Below are 16,440 nucleotides of genomic sequence, written 5' to 3' on the forward strand. Positions count from 1 at the left end.
CCTCCCCCCTGCGACTGCCACTTTCTCCCTGGGTTGCAGGGACCGCTCCCTTTCCTAACCATCCATCCTTCTTGCTGATCCTGGAATGCTTCACCACCCCTTGTGGAATCTCTGCGTCTGCTGACACTTTTGTAAATAACCTATTCATGAGACTCTCATCCATGACCCCCTTTGAGGGTGCCATCTGTTTCCTGCAATGACCATGACCAATACTGTGCATGACTGACCTTTTTAGCCTTTGTGTCAATACATCAAGCATTCCACTCTTTTCCAAATGAGAATAAATTAGAAAAGAAAAGAATAAGCCCACCACAAGGTGCACAACTTTACGTAATTAATGAAATAATTTAGGCATTGCTGCAAAGAAAATTAAAGAAAGCTGTTTTACTGTGTACATTATTTAATCGAGGCAATAGGGAAGGAATGTTCAGAAAAGCAGGAATGTTTGTCAAGTTCAAGGTCCCTGATAAGGGTAGATTGCTGCCTGTTGCAGTCACGTGAGTAATTCACAATGGACGTGAACACACATATACAAAAATGCTTCCACTTCTAACAAAACATAACAAACTGGCAAACCTTGGAAGTTAGAAACATATGTATTCAATTATTTATTAGGCTTTATTTAATGAGAAAGTTTTTCTATAATCAAATGTATTGTACATTATTTTTTAACTTTTGAAATAATAGCTTATGAATAAAACCGGTCAAAGACTTAATAGTTGAGTTTTTACTGGAAATTTGATTCCTTCCGTCTTCAAAATAGGTTTAAATTAGCTTTTCAAAATAACCATCTAATTTCCTAAATGTAAGGAAAACTAGGGGTTCTCAGAATTTAAAAGCAGCTGCTATTCTCTATTGTACAGAAAAACAAACACTCAGGAAAGCAGAACTGAATTAATCACAATTTAGTCTTTGATTCTTTATACATCATCATTACCATCATTGGTCCATGCTTGTCCTTCTTTTACTTTTTATTTCATTTAAAAAATAATAAAGTGAATACATACAGACCCACTATTCTAACCAAGGATTGGAACATCACTGACAAGTCACAAATTAAACTCAGCTGGCCTCCAGGGTCACCTGTCCAGGGCAGATCAGCACAGGGCATCTCCCGGACCATCAACCATGCAGCCGGCCCTGCCCCCTGAAAGTCCAGCTCCTCCTGCCCTTCATGGACTCAGGTGAAAAGCTACACTGCATGGCATGGGTGTTGGCATTTTGAGCAGCCACCAAAGAGGCTAGATGACACACCAAAAAAGTACAGGGACTTTAACTTCTCATGGGCTGCTCTGACCGGGAAGATAAATCCCTCATTTATCCTCCCTCCTTAGAGCTTCCAGAGGAGCCCCACTGAGTGGAACACAGTTGCCCAGAGAGCTGCTGTGTGTCTGCCTGGCTCTTCTCAGAAGTGACAGTGGATAAGGCCGTGCATCTCTTCGTGTCCTAGTCTGCTCAGGCTGCTGTAACAAAATCCCATAGACTGGGTGGCTTAAACAGCAGAAATTTATTGTCTCGCAGTTCTGGAGACTAGCAGTTTGAGATCAGGGTGTCAGCAGGGTTGTTTTTTACTGAGGTCTCTCTCTTTGGCTTGTAGACAGCCGTCTCCTTCCTATGTCTTCACATGGTCCTTCCTCTGTGCACACACATGTTTGTGTCCAAATTCCCTCTTGTAAGGACACCATATTGAATTAGGGCCCATCCTAAAGACCCCATTATTTCTTTGACTATCTTATCTCCAAATATGGTTACATTCTGAGATACCGGGGTTAGGACTTTGACACGTGAATTTGGGGGGGCCACAATTCAGCCTGTAACACTTTTTATCACTTCACATTTTCTGCCTTAAGTCCCTTTTTTCTCACCCTAGTTGCCTCGGGTTTTAATTTGCAAATAAAGCATCAATACTTTTATCCCTGACTCTGGTGAGAATTGGGCTAATACGAGAATTCATTGCATCACTCACCTGTGGATTCCTTCCTTTGCTATGCTCTTGACACCCCACCAGAGGTAACCCACATCCTGAACTAGGGGTTTTCACCCCCTTTCTTTTCCTTTTTCACTTACATGTTGTGTCTAAATAATATTTTCTCCGATTTTTACCTGTTTTAGAATGTTAGAAAGAGTGTTACACTATATGCTGCATTCTGGAGCTTACTTTTTCTGTTCAGCATGACATTAATAAAATTCATCTGTTTGATGTGAATAGCTATAATTCATTCATTTTTCACTGGCTGCAGATTATTCCATTTTAAGAATAAACCACAGTATAAACCTTATTTTGTTGAAGGACATTAGGTTGTGTTGTGCCAACTAAGGCAGATGGCCAAGCAAACAGGCCTTTCAGAGACCACATGCTGGGGACCCTCAGAAAAAGCAGCAGAAGGAATGCGGGTCCTGTTGTCAGTTTCATTAAGGGCAGTATATGAAGGGCCAATAGAGCCCAACCTCAGACTCTGGGACAGAATTGCTAGACCCGTGGGGCTTTCAAGCTGCATCATTAAGGAAGAAGCAGGCCCTTCCCTGGGGTGATCAGGGGTCATGATTGCAGCCAACTGGCACTGCCAACCAGCAGCAGGACTTACTTCCTTAGCATCCATGATGGGTAGCATCAGGAAGGTAGGTTCTAAGCCTCGCATTTGATCAGATTTCATTGTCCTAAATGATGGGTCATAGCCAGTTTCCATGGAACTCTACAGGAGCCCAACTCCTGTACTGGGATAACAACTTATAGGGGACATCATAGCATTGACATCTCAGGTAGTTACCATTTTATTCTCCAGACTATATTCCCAGAGTGAAATTGCTGGGTCATAAGGTATGAATATTCAGTGCTCATTTAACCTCACACCAGCAAAGCACGTGAGGTGCCACCAATCCTCTGAGTACATCCCCCTAGTGTTTTCCAGTTACTTCATTTCTGGTGATCAGTTAGACATGGAAGAATATCTCCCTGTGGCTTTGACTTTGATTTCCCTGATGACTAATGAGTAGCTTTTCATGTGAATATGGACCATTTGTGGTTTTTTGTGTGAAATACTTTTTGCTCATTTTTGTACTGATTTCTCTTTCTTTAACAAATTTGTAAGGATTAGTTTTATATTCTTAATGCTTATCTTTAAGATTTGTTATCCTCCCTCAATTTGTAGCCTTCCTTTTACTTTTACAGGGTGTTTTGATGAACAGTTCTTAGCTTTAATGTAATTGAATTTATCAAACTTATCTTTTACAGTTGGCCTTTTTATTATCTTCTATAAGAAATCCTTCCCTATTCCAATATCATAAAAATATATAAACCTCAAAATGAAGCATGGACCAAGAATAAGTCATCATGGAAATTAAAAATTAGTTGGAATTGAATGATAATGAAAATACTACAGTAGACACCAAACCTTGTGAAATATAGCAAAAGTAATGTTTAGGGGGAAGTTCATAGCCTTAAGTGTTAATATTAGACAAGAAAAATTAACTAACTAAATATCCAACTAAGGGAACATGGCAGAGAACATTAGTCCTCACCAATATCCCTTTCCCAACCTCCCTTACAGTTAAGGTGGCCATGATCATCATTTCCAGGCCAAGCTGGTTAACTACTCAGTTTCACTTTCTCATCTCACACCCCAATCTACCAGATGGACAATGCCAGGGTAAGCTTGAAGCCTAAGTTGGAGAAACTAGAGACGGTAGTGTGACCTGGGTCCCTGAGTCACTGGATGGAGCAGGGCCATCATACAGTGTTGTCCATCCTAGAATACCCACAGTGGACTTTGCATGCAGAAAATGTAAACTCTTTTTGTGTTAAGTCACTGAGATACTGGGGTTGTTACAACATGAATCTAAAACAAGAAGTTAAAAGAAACCCCCCCCAAAAAAAAAAAAACAACAACAACAGAATAAACCCAAAGAAAATAGGAGGAAGGAGAAAATAAAAGAGCAAAGATCAATGAAATGGGAGACAAAGAAGCAGCAGACTCAACAGAGGGACAGCTGTTCTTTCCTTAGCCTTAGAAAAGCCATCAGGTAACTGCCCATCTCTGGTCTTGGTCTCCTTGTCAAATGTGTTTTCATCTCTCACACTGCTCAAAAGAACACAGTGAATGCTGACATACATGAAGCTGAATGAGCTGCATTATTTGTTTCTTATTCTTCCAATTGCCAAATAAATGTGTGGTATTTTCTCAACGGGGAAGCAAAAGGTTGGAGATGGACTGAGTGCAGAGAGCAAATCTGGCGAACTGGAGTGACTGGGGTTTGAGTGGCATCAGGAAAACACAAAAGCAAAACAGCAGAGCAAGAGGCCAAAAGTCAGAGAGTGAAGGTGAAAAAGGGCAAGAGGAAGAAAGCAAGCAGAGCAGGAAGCAGGGTTTCTAGGATCACTCAGGGCAAGGGCTCCCCTGCAAGGAGAGAAGACACAGGCAGAGTAGGTATTGTCATTTGGATGCACTAAGTATTCTCCACTGCCAAGAAGAGGATCCAATCCTATTTCCCACATTTTCAGCTAATTCTACAAGAGCACTTTTGATAAAAGTGCAATACATAGCTCTATTTAATGGAAAAAGCAGCCCTACAAAGACCCAGTAATCATCATCATTAACTTCAATTTGCAGTTTATTTAATCATCTGATATTTCTTCATTTTAATCTTTTTATTGATTGCTGAACTACATCCTAGTCGAATGTCTCCTGCTACCTGCCATCTTTTTGGAGAGTCAGATTCCCGGGGAGCAGATTTTCTGCTTGTTTTCATACATCAACAAAGTAGAATTCCACACTCAGGTGAGCTCAATGTAGCCTCAAGCAAAGGACATTATTTTAAAATTAGACTTTTATGTCTCACACAGTATCAGCAGCATTGCTTGTTGTCTCTAAAACACAGCCACAGGACTTTCCTGGTGGCGCAGTGGTTAAGAATCTGCCTGCCAATGCAGGGGACACAGGTTTGAGCCCTGTTCCAGGAAGATCCCACCCGCCGTGGAGCAACTAAGCCTGTGCTCCACAGCTACTGAGTCCATGCACCTAGATCCCATGCTCCACAACAAGAGAAATCACCAGAATGAGAAGCCCACGCACCACAACGAAGAGTAGCCCCCGCTCACCGCAACTAGAGAAAGCCCTCATGCAGCAATGAAGACCTAATGCAGCCAAAAAATATAAAAAATAAAAAGAAATTGTATAAATAAGTAAATAAAACACAGCAACAATATTCTCAGTAGTTCCTTCATTTGGATGAAGGTTCTCAATAATATTTCACTGTCTAGTCAACAGCTTTAATATTTACACACTTGGTTTTCTCAGGTCCAAATTACTTTTCCTTCAGCCAAATGTCATACAACTGGAACTGTCCTCCAACTTGCCTAAATTTATAGTAACAACCTTTTGCCCCGACTCCTCACTATTAATTTTCCTACGGCTAATTTGAAACTACCTGTGTGATTCTTAAATGAGTCCTTTGCAAAGTGCTTACACTCTCAGCAGTTACTATAATCCTGTGACCAAAGAAGCTATTGTTGACGGTCAAGGTTTATTCTTCCTATAAATATGACTGAGTTCTGACACCTGGTATAATGTTTTTCTTTAGAATGAGAGCCAGTGTAATGAAATTCTATATGTAGTAGTCTGCAGAAAACCTTAATATATATTTTTTTCTCACATAAAACTTTAAAATTTTTTTCGATTTTTTTCTGACTGCACAGTCATTAATTTTACTGTCTAGTTACTTCAGTAATATTGACTCTACCTACCATGTGAGTTATACAAATCCTGCTTTAGAAAAGTTCATAATCCAAGCTGAAGAGCCAAACATCTAACAGGATGAATCAGTGCTATAGAAAAACAGCAGAGACTAATAAATTTTGTCCAGTAGAAGGTCAAGGAGGGCCTCATAGGGATGACCTTGGGAGTCACCTTGGTGACTGGACCTAGAAGGATGAATCCATCCTCAGGTTAAGAATCCAGAGCTAAGTGCTAAGTCAGGGGCTTACAGAAGAGCATTAGCTAAAATTAACTAGTTGTTAGTTAATTTAGTTAATCAGAACTAACACACAGACCAAACCTTACACCCTGATCATTTGTATTTTATGTTGTCTAAAGAGTATAATTCAGTTAACATCCTTGAATACCCTCACGGCGGAGGGCGGTGGTTTCAATGACATTCCTTCCCTGAGGAGGAGAAATCTGGAAAAAAATCAGTAGCACTTGCAAGTAAAATGCAGTATTCTAAACAAGACTGGCTTAAATATTTTTCCATTTATTCAATTGTCATAAGAGCCAAAAGGAGAAGCGAATATTAAAGGTCGGGGTTAATTCCTTTTGTTCTCCAAAAATCAGGTTCTAGGGGTTTTGTTGTGCTTCGTTTTGTGGGCTTTTTTGTTTGTTTGTTTTTGAATCGCTCATCTGAGCTAAACACCCATGGCCAACCCCTGTGTATCTTTGGCATTGCCATGAGCATTATAATGTAAAAATGCCAATTTAGTCATTCACTCATGATTGTCTTCCCTTTTTCCTAGGAATTAAACAGATTGTTTCCTAGTAAACAAACAGATGAGTAAGATCAAATTTGAGGGTCATCTTTAGATGTTCAGAGTAGTGGGAGTGAGAGATCCACAGAGGCAGATGGTTATTACAAAACATAACTGTGACACAGAGCACAGAACAGAATTGAGTTTTGCTAGAAAGTAAAAAGAAGAAATAAACATAATCTCTGTCCTTGGGGCATTTGTAATCTACCAGGTTGAATCATACTGACTGCTGACTATGTAGGTTTTTATTTTAATATGGCCTAATATTCACAAATTCATATGATTCTGCTTAACAGATGAGAGAGACAAACCCAAGAGCTAGAAAAGGGATGGAGCTGCTGTGTCTGTATTAGCTAAGCATCTCTTGGTCTGTGTGCTCACTGATACCCTGCGGGTGTCCAGAGGTTGAAAGTCAGGCAAAACGCAATAAGCCAAATGAAAGCCAAGCCTGACAACCATTTTCTAGTTCCCTCTGTCCCTCTCATAGAATTTCTTTCCCTATTTCTCCCTGGACCTACCAAAGTATTAGTTGGGAGTAGCATCTGAGGACAATCCTTTTCAGCTTCTGCAAAGGTCATACAATCTATTAGTTTTATATGCATGAAAGGGTTCCTTTTCATGAGAATTTCCAGCACAGAAACCAGTCCACAGGATTCCTTTCTTTTCCTAATCATGTGAAACACAGAAATAAATTTGTGGGTACCACTTTAAGCCAGGGATGGTAGGCAAAAGTCATTCAGCCAACTAGGAGATGGGGAAATGCTCAGATTTCCTTTGTTTTCATACCTTATTCTGTTGAAAGTTGGGGGGGATTAAAGAGAAAAAATATGCAACTGATAAATCAAGCCAATATTAAAATAATGCTCTATTTTTCTGAGTGTGTCCAATCTGAGTGTGTCGTGTTTGGAGTTCTGACTCAGCCAAAACTTCTGAGTAACTCAGATTTGTACCAGTAAAAGCCACATCTCCAGGCTATGGACTACTCAGCAGCCTCCTGACAGCATGCCCATGGCATTATTTTGCAGGTTATGGACAAAAGCCTACTGTCTCTGAATGCCTTGTTTACCAACGTTAAGACGGCGCAAACACTGCTACTAGAGTGTTCCAACAAAGGTCAACATCTCCGAAGTGCTGGGTGCTGAGCTACCCTACAGGCCTTACAAACATTATCTCGTTTAATCCTCATAAGCCTGTGAATAAGATTCTATTATTATCCCCATTTCATAGATAACCAGGGAGCAGAGAGATAAGTAACTTGTGTCAAGTCGCAGAGCTTGTGAGACAGCTGGATTATCTCACTTCAAAAGCTGAGCCCTCAACTGCTTCTAACTACTGGATGCATTTCCAAAAGTCAAAGACTTCTAAATTAGTACTCATTCCTGAAATCCCTCCATTTTTACCCTAACACGGCCTCAGCTGGAATGACAGAGAGGTGTATATGAGTAAGAAAACAGAACCCCACACCCACAAAATTTCTTACTTCAGACACAATATTACTTTATATTAAACTTCGTTTTTACAGTCTTTCCTGTTTAAAATAAAATAAAATGTTCAGACTGAAATATGCCAAAACGTTGAAGGATCATCTTAAAATTCAGTCTCTGTCACCCTAAACACAAAGTTAAACGGGAAATCCTTTTAATGGGTCTAGTCAATGGAAGAACAAGGAAAAAAATGTTTTGCTTTTTTCCCTAATGTTTTCTCTCCTTTTAAATCATTCCTTCACAAACATCTGAGTGTTTACAATGCTCCGAGCAAGGGGAGAGAAAATGGTGAGATATCAATATCCCTGCACTTGAGGGGCGATGTAGCCCTTCTTTTTTTTAAAAATACCTCTGAGGTTTATTTCTTAATTTTCTCCTACAGCTTCAGTTTCACAACTTTTCAGAGAAACAAGAAGCTTGGGAAAGGAGAACATGTGTAATATTCAGCTGCAAGCATGACATGAAAGCTGGGGCTGGGAACTGTGTTCCTCTGTACATGGACTCCAGGGCAGTCGGATCCAGGCCCGAACGAAGATTAACACTGCCTTCTTCAATTGTCTCCTCACATGTTTTAATCCCTAAGGTCTGTTGTAAATAGGCAATATAAGAACAGCAAATGTTCGATTCAGAAGAGGGAGGAGCAGCCTACAACCAGAATCCAGTCCTTCAAAACCCAACACCAGGTGCCTTTCTATAAGCGGAGCCCCAAAGGTTCTGAAATACTGTGTGAGACAGCCTGTTGGCTGAGTGACATTATTTTGTTGCTTATAGACAAAAATCTTACCTCCTCTCTTTCCAAAATCAATAGGTCATAGGGCATTGTTTCAGAAAGACTTTTGCAGTAGGAAAAAATTCTCTTAAAAGAAATAAGAAAAAAGAAAAAATTCTCTTACACACACACACACACACACGCACTTTGGGACAGGCCTCACGTCCTTAAAATTAGAGAAAAACCTGACCCTCTGGTAAATCCGAATCTGATGTAATCACCTTTTCCTTTACTTACGTTTCTCAAACCTTTGTGAAACCAGCACACTTCTAGCAATAATTCTGGTCAAAAATAAACAAAATTCCTAAGGCAAAACTTAGCAATTGAGAAATTTCCAGAAAATTATAAGGTAAGTTTTGCAATAAGAAGATTAATATTTTTCTAATCCCATGCCCTATAGTTTATAAAATCTATTTTTTTAAGCCCCTTTAGGTATCAGCAAACACATAGTATGGTACTACTGGACTTGATTTATCTTACAAGGTCTTCCACATATTTGAAGAAACGTCAGAAAGATCAGCTTTGTATCCTCTTTAAGCCAGTTTTTAAATCAACAGATTTTTAATTACTCACCTTCCAGGATGATTAGCATGAATATATTAAAAAAAAATACATAAGCAGGATGATTGCAAAGATGAATAAAATCAAATGTTGTTGGCCAGCCCAAAGAGTGGCCATACCGAAAGGAGTTTCTTCCTTTTCAAGGTGCCCACCTTCCATACCATCTCCAAGGAAGTAGCAGGCAGAAGTCCCATCTCAAAGGAAATGATGCAGTGATTCTCTTCATAAAACCGGGAGCAAAATATGACCTACTTCTCTGCAAGGACTAACCGCAGATTCAATAGATGGAAACATCCAAATGAGGCCTGCATGGCCATCCCATTTATGCCTATGGTGGCAAAACAGCAACACTCATGTCAAAGAGATTTACTTACACAAGCTCCTTAGGGGAAGGAGTTAAGCGAGAGTTAAGTGTACATAACTCTTCGAATTTTCTGAGGGCTAATAAACTGAAATTTGGGAATACCGATGGTCTTTGGGCCAGGAAGCAACAACTGCTTGACTTTCGGGGGGAAAAACAAACAAAAACAATCCCTACAAAACAGATTCTAAAACTTCCAGTGTGGTGGGGAGAGAACTGAGAAGAGAGACGTAGAGACAGAAAATAAACAAATATATAACATGAAGACTGGAATTCTACTCAGTGATGAAACAGGATTTCTTTTAAATCACCTGTTCTCAAAGGGATGGTACTGCCCCCTAGAGGCAGTTTTGGAAATGTAAGCCTTACAGGTTAGACTCCTCCCAGCAAAGAACTGTCCCCCATCAGCACAACAGTCAATTGTCCCACCAAATACTCACGTAGATGGAAAGCCAGTTTAGAATTATCTGACATTAGTTTAAAATTATAATTTTGTTTTATATATAAACATACAGGTAATCTCTAGCTCAGTTTCAATATACATTGGATTTTTTCAGGAATGCAATTATTCTATAAACTGAGGGAAAGTGTACAACAAAGTGATGATGAACAAGGTTGCCAGAACTAGACTGCTTTGATTTTAATCCCAGCTCTGCCCTTATCAGCGCTGTAACCTCATATGTAAGATGGAAATAACAGTGGCACCCACCTCATAAAGTTGTTAGATAAGCATTTACAACAATGCCAGGCACCCAGTAAACATTATACGGATGTAACTATTATAGAATTCTGTTTTGTCTAGAACCTTATCAAGAATTGGCCACATTTGAAGAAAAGGGAAACCTTGTATACTGTTGGTGGGAATATGAATTGATGCAATCACTGTGGAAAACAGTATGGAGGTTTCTCAAAAAACAAAGAATAGAACTACCATATGATCCAGCAATTCCACTCCTGGGTTTATATATCAGAAAAACAAACAAACAAACAAACAAAAAACCCCTGTAAACACTAATTCAAAAAGATACAAGCTCCCCAATGTTCACAGCAGCATTATTTACAATTGCCAAGGTACAGAAGCAACCTGAGCATCCACCAACAGATGAATGGATAAAGATGTCAAACATAATGGAATACTACTCAGCCATCAAAAAGAATGAAATTTTGCCATTTGTGGCAACATGGACGGACTTGGAAGGCTTTATGCTAAGTGAAATAAGTAAGAGAGAGAAAGACAAATACTGTATGATATCATGTATATGTGGAATCTAAAAAAATACCAAAACTAGTGAATAAAACAAAAAAGAAGCAGACTCACAGATATAGAGGACAAACTAGTAGTTATCAGTGGGGAGAAGGAAGGGAGAAGGGGCAGTATAAGGGTTGGGGGAAAAAACATTACAGGATTATATGAAATCGTGTGTGAAACTTTTAAAAATTGTAAAGCACTATAGAATTTAAAGAATTGTTCATTCACTTAAAAAGAAAAAAAGAATTGGCCACATTTCAGAAAACTGCATTGCTGACCTCAATCCCATTTCTGGTGTTGAGCTGCCACCACAGCAGGCCTATGTAGCTGCTGGGGGGCATGGTGATTTCATATATGGGTACAAGTATGTGCTTTGTTACACTATTTCACACATCTTGTAATATAATCGGGCTACAGCATTTACATATGAAACTAATGATTTCATTACAAAATATTTATCTACGTATATTTGTTTATATTCAGTTAGGACATTTTATTGATGGGGATGTACAGAGGTCAGTTTCATTACCTGTTCATTTCATTTTGGAATAGCAAATGGGGATGATGTTGTTATGTATGAAAGAAGGTTTTAACATCCATGAATTTCATTTGATGATTGTAGTGATGTGATAAAATACTTACTATGAAAAGGAGTTGGTGTTGAATTGGGTCTGGTAGTAATCAAAAATCACTGTTTTAAAGGATCATGTCAAAAACTGTCATTCTATATCTTCATATGTTCACACGTGTCCACCATTAAACCTAGATGACTACTGAGGCAGGCAGTTTCCATTAATTTCTAAGAAATTAGTATTAAACTATTATATATGTCAACAGTAAAGATATATAGAAACTCCTTTAAGCAGCAGTCTATTTCTCAAACACATTTCAGAAGAAAACTCCAAATAAAAATAAAAATGAAGCTGTGGAGGCTGATTGAAGGTAGAGAATCCAGAAACTTTTGTGGCTTCCCCTCAGGGCTTCAGGAAACAGTTTGAAAAACACCGACCTGGTACAGTAATTGTACTTGAGTTGGACACTGAAAATTCATTTGAGGATGGTCATTTGATCACAAAGGACATTTACTCCACAGAAAAGGGGCTGACCTCCAGCTAAGAGACCTCCAAGACCACTAAACTCCTTACTCGGGGGATGTAAAGGTCCCTAAATCTGGGGAATGAGAGGAAAAGCTGCCATGCCATTTTATGGGCTTAAAGCAGCCAAGCTAACAGTAAAAAGGCCAGGGCTGGCATTCCCCCTTTTCCACAGTCCCTCCTAGTCCTCAGTGCCCTGTCAACCAGCCCTCCCCACTCCGCTCTACTCTTACACTGTATTGCCAAGCCCCCAAGAAATCATGCATTTCAAGCCTCTTCTTTCCTCCACTGGCCAAAGCCCTTCTCATCCCCCATGAAAACACTGTATCTTCACTGCAGTTCCCTTGGGGGTTGGCTGACAGGAAAACAGCCTGACTGGATTCATTCACACTAATACACAAGTGGTTTCCAGTTCCCTTAACCCCACCAGCTCCCTTAACCCCACCAGAGGCATTTTTTTTTTTTTTAATTTTTTGGCCACACCACACGCCATGTGGGACCTTAGTTCCCCGACCAGGGATCGAGCCTGTACCCCCTGCATTGGAAGCTTAGAGTCTTAACCACTTGACAGCCAGGGAAGTCCCTCCACCAGAGGCATTTTAAAAGGAAGATGTTTATGAACTCCAAGGAATCTCCAATTTCAGGCAGTTCAGCAAAGGAGACAATTCAAGTTGTGAGGGAGAATATATAAATATTTTTTTAATCTTTCTTTTCTTTCTTTTCTTTCTTTCTCTCACTCTCTCTCTCTCTCTCTTTCTCTCTCTCTCTCTCTCTCTCTTTCTTTCTTTCTTTCTCTCTTTCTTTCTTTTTATTGGCTATGTTTGGTCTTTGTTGCTGCACACCGGCTTTCTCTAGTTGCGGTGAGCAGGGACTACTCGTTGCTGTGGTGCGCGGGCTCCTCATTGTGGTGCCCTCTCTTGTTGCTGAGCATGGGCTCTAGATGCATGGGCTTCAGTAGTTGTGGCACATGGGCTCAATAGTGGCTCACAGGCTCTAGAGCGCAGGCTCAATAGTTGTGGCGCACGGGCTTAGTTGCTCCACGGCATGTGGGATCTTCCTGGGACAAGGATCGAACCTGTGTCCCCTGCATTGGCAGGCAGATTCTTAACCACTGCACCACCTAGAAAATCCCAAGAATATTTTTGAGGAGATACCAGCTTTGCCCAGGGATATAGCTCAGAGAATTCTCCGAATGTAACTTTATACACACTCCCTTATCACCCCCATTTCTAATCCATAGAATCCTAAAATGGTTGGGAGGGTTTATTTTTTTTTTTAACAATAGCACCCACAGTGGCAACAGCCATGGTGGTCACTGGTAAACCTGAAAACATCTTGAACACTTTTTCGTTAGCTTCATGTAGGACACAAAACAGAAATATATCAATTACATGTGACTAAGAGTAAGAAAAATATACAACTATATTTAAAACACTTAAATTAACAAGATAGTACTTTTCCATTCTAACAAAATATCATACATTCAGTTTAAACAAGAGTTAATATCCAGACACACTTTTCCAAAATACCTGATGCTAGTTGAAAATGAGTGACCGTGAGATTTTCCAAGAGATTTCTAATTAGCAAAATGTGTACAATTTTGAAGAACCGTCCATTCTTTTCTGGAAGATGGTCATTGAACAGCTCAAAATGCAAACTGATGTCTCTCTGATAAACCTAAGTAAGATTGCCTCATTTTTCTGAATGATACTTTGGCTGTCAGCATATCATAGCTTCTTTTCCCTTAAAGACAATAATATACAACATCAACAATGATGACACCCCTCACAAATAACCATGAGCTTCTTTGTGTGTAGTAAGCTCTAACTAAACATTTTCATGTGTTTCTGTATTAACTGGCATACACTGAGATTGTTACAAAAAGGGCATTAACCAGGTGTAATGGGCTTACACCCAAACCTCTGCTTTGACAAAGCATAAGATGCTTGCCACCTGTCATTTCAAAGTCAAAGCTGCTACACTTACACATGTGGTACGTAGCCTGAAGAATCAAAACAAAACTGTTTTCTCCATTGGCTTTTTTCAGGTAAAGAAGTTGGGCCAAAAGCCAACACATCTGTGTGACAGTGGCCACCAACTGTAATCCCACCCCCAAAACAAACGATGGCCCAGCCCCTCACAATGACCCTAACATCTCTGGCAGAGGCGCCGGTTTAGAGACTGTGTCTCCGTGTTTTGACTCTTCAGAAAGCAAAAGAAAGCAGACTCTCCCCATTTCTCTCCTTTGGCCTCCATAAGCCAGGATCTAAGATGCTCTAGATTTGTTTCCATCCACTGACTTCAAAATTCCAAGAAGTGCAATATACAACTTTCCAACAACAACAACAACAAAAAAAGGGAAAAACCCACGACATTGCTTAAGATGACTACGTAATACTGTGGATGAAAATCAGAACAGACTGCCGACTGAGGAAGCAAGGCACTTAGTCGCAGGAGACAGGGAGGGTCCCTGGAGCGCAGGGCTCAGTGAGTCAACAGTTTCAGGCGGGTAAACCAGCTGACCAGCAGGGACGGTTCTGGAGAAGAGGACTTGGCAGCCGAGGAGCCGGCTTTCTTTTTGGTCCCTTCCTCCGGAAATGGAATCGTAGCGCTGCTGTGGAGATCTGAATTGATGTAGCACCTGCTGCCTCGGATGTAGTCTGCGCCTCGGACCAGCTGCCTCTCCATAGTGGGCCTTGAGAAACGGTATGGGGCAGATGAGCTTTCTTCGATGGTCGGAGGGATCCGCTCGTTACTGAAATACCGGCAAAGGGCATCCTCACCTGTTTTCAGACAAAGCCCACAAGTAGTCCATTAAAATATCCATCCTCTGCATGGCGCTGCCTCTGAAGGTGACATCACACCCTGCCCTCCTCCCGGGGATGGGCTAGTAGGCCCCCCAGGCGGCCAGGCCCACCCCACTGCGTGTTCAGAAAGCAGAAACAGAAGTAAAACTTCAGGCTGCTCTCCCATTTGAGAGGTAACACGGGCAGAGCAGAATCAGAAAGACCGCACTTTTTAGTCAGTGTAGAATTTTCATAATTTCACTTGAGACCAAAAAAATGAGAGAAAATCTTCTAATTCTATCACTCCTTCCACATCTGTCCTTGCTCAATGCCTACAGCCCAGAGCACGTGCCCCTGGAACAGGGGTTCTTATTCCAGAGCATCCCTAAGGAGCATTTAAGAGGTGGGATGCCTCTGTCACCCTGAATGCAGGGCACTCGGTCTTCACCTTTAATGGATGGGGTTCAAAGATTTTAATGCTCTTCAAGGCTTGGGACATTTCTGGAGAAGGAAGAATAATCCCACTCTAAAAGCCAGTAGACCCCCTGGGATGGGGCAGTGGGGGGAAGAACAAACAGAAGCATAAAATGCAGGGCACCCTAGCAACATGTAGCATTCTTTTGACCCAGAAATTCCACTTTTAAAAATGTACCCAGAACTATGTACAAGCTGCTTACTGAAGCATTATTTACAACTGGGGAGAAAACACAGAGATAACCTAAATGCCCAACTGACAGCAGCTGAATAAAAAGGTGCTATCACCGTAAGTCAGATGACTGATGCAGCTATTACCAAAATACACATTCCCTAAGTAACATTCCCCTTATACAGCATTACTGAACGTCTATCTATTGCATTTCGCAGTTTTTCTAAGTGTATAACATGTAAATGTAGGAACAACTAGAAGATACACAGAATATTCAGAGTGATTATTTCCAGGTTGGGGAAGCAAATTACAGATAAGTTTTCTTGTACCTTCTAGATGTTTTTCAACATATTTGTTTTGCTTTTGTAATGAAAGGGGGAAAAGTTACTTTTATAAAGTGCCCATTGTCAAAAAGCCACGTTTTGTAGGAGTCTATTTATATGAAATGTCTAGAATAGGTACATCCAGCTCCTGGTTGCCAGGAGCTGAAGGTGGAGGGAATGAGGAATGACTCCTTACAGGGAGTTTCTTTTCGAGGTGATAGAATATTCTGGAATTAGCACAACTCTATGAATATACTAAAAACCACTGGATTGTACATTTCAACAGGGTGAGCTTTATGGTATGTGAGTTGTCTCTCAAAAAAGGTGATTTTTTTTTTAAAGTGCCCATTATTTTATGCAGATACCTTTCTTTCTAAAGTGATCATACCAGAAAAACGTGGAAGGTGGGATGAGGGTCAAGTATCTTTACACTTTCCCGACCTCACACTCCCCACTTCCACACCTCATAGCTCAACATTAGAGGAAATACAAGGCTAAACTGGGGCTTTGAAGACTAAAAAGAATGGCAATGAAGTTATGGACATTTCTAAATCTGAACAAAGGACTGCTCTGCCCCCTGCTGTCTGCTCCACAGATGTTTCATGCCAACTACGGGTATCCTGGACCTTAGGGTCTTTTCCCTTTTCCAA

General features: G+C 40.5%; 1 protein-coding gene across 5 annotated transcripts in view; it reads right to left on the reverse strand.

Moving 5' to 3' along the window:
* Positions 1-393: 393 nt before the first annotated feature.
* Positions 394-16,440, reverse strand: part of CNKSR3 (CNKSR family member 3) — a 108,486-nt gene continuing 92,439 nt past the window's right edge. For all 5 annotated transcript variants that reach the window (XM_057739943.1, XM_057739940.1, XM_057739942.1 and 2 more), the window contains one exon: positions 394-14,818. In XM_057739943.1, the coding sequence (XP_057595926.1) occupies positions 14,520-14,818 (299 nt within the window). In that variant the 3' untranslated portion in view covers positions 394-14,519. The remainder of the gene's footprint in view (positions 14,819-16,440) is intronic.

This window comes from Hippopotamus amphibius, chromosome 6 (assembly GCF_030028045.1).
Source record: "Hippopotamus amphibius kiboko isolate mHipAmp2 chromosome 6, mHipAmp2.hap2, whole genome shotgun sequence".
NCBI lineage: Eukaryota > Metazoa > Chordata > Mammalia > Artiodactyla > Hippopotamidae > Hippopotamus > Hippopotamus amphibius.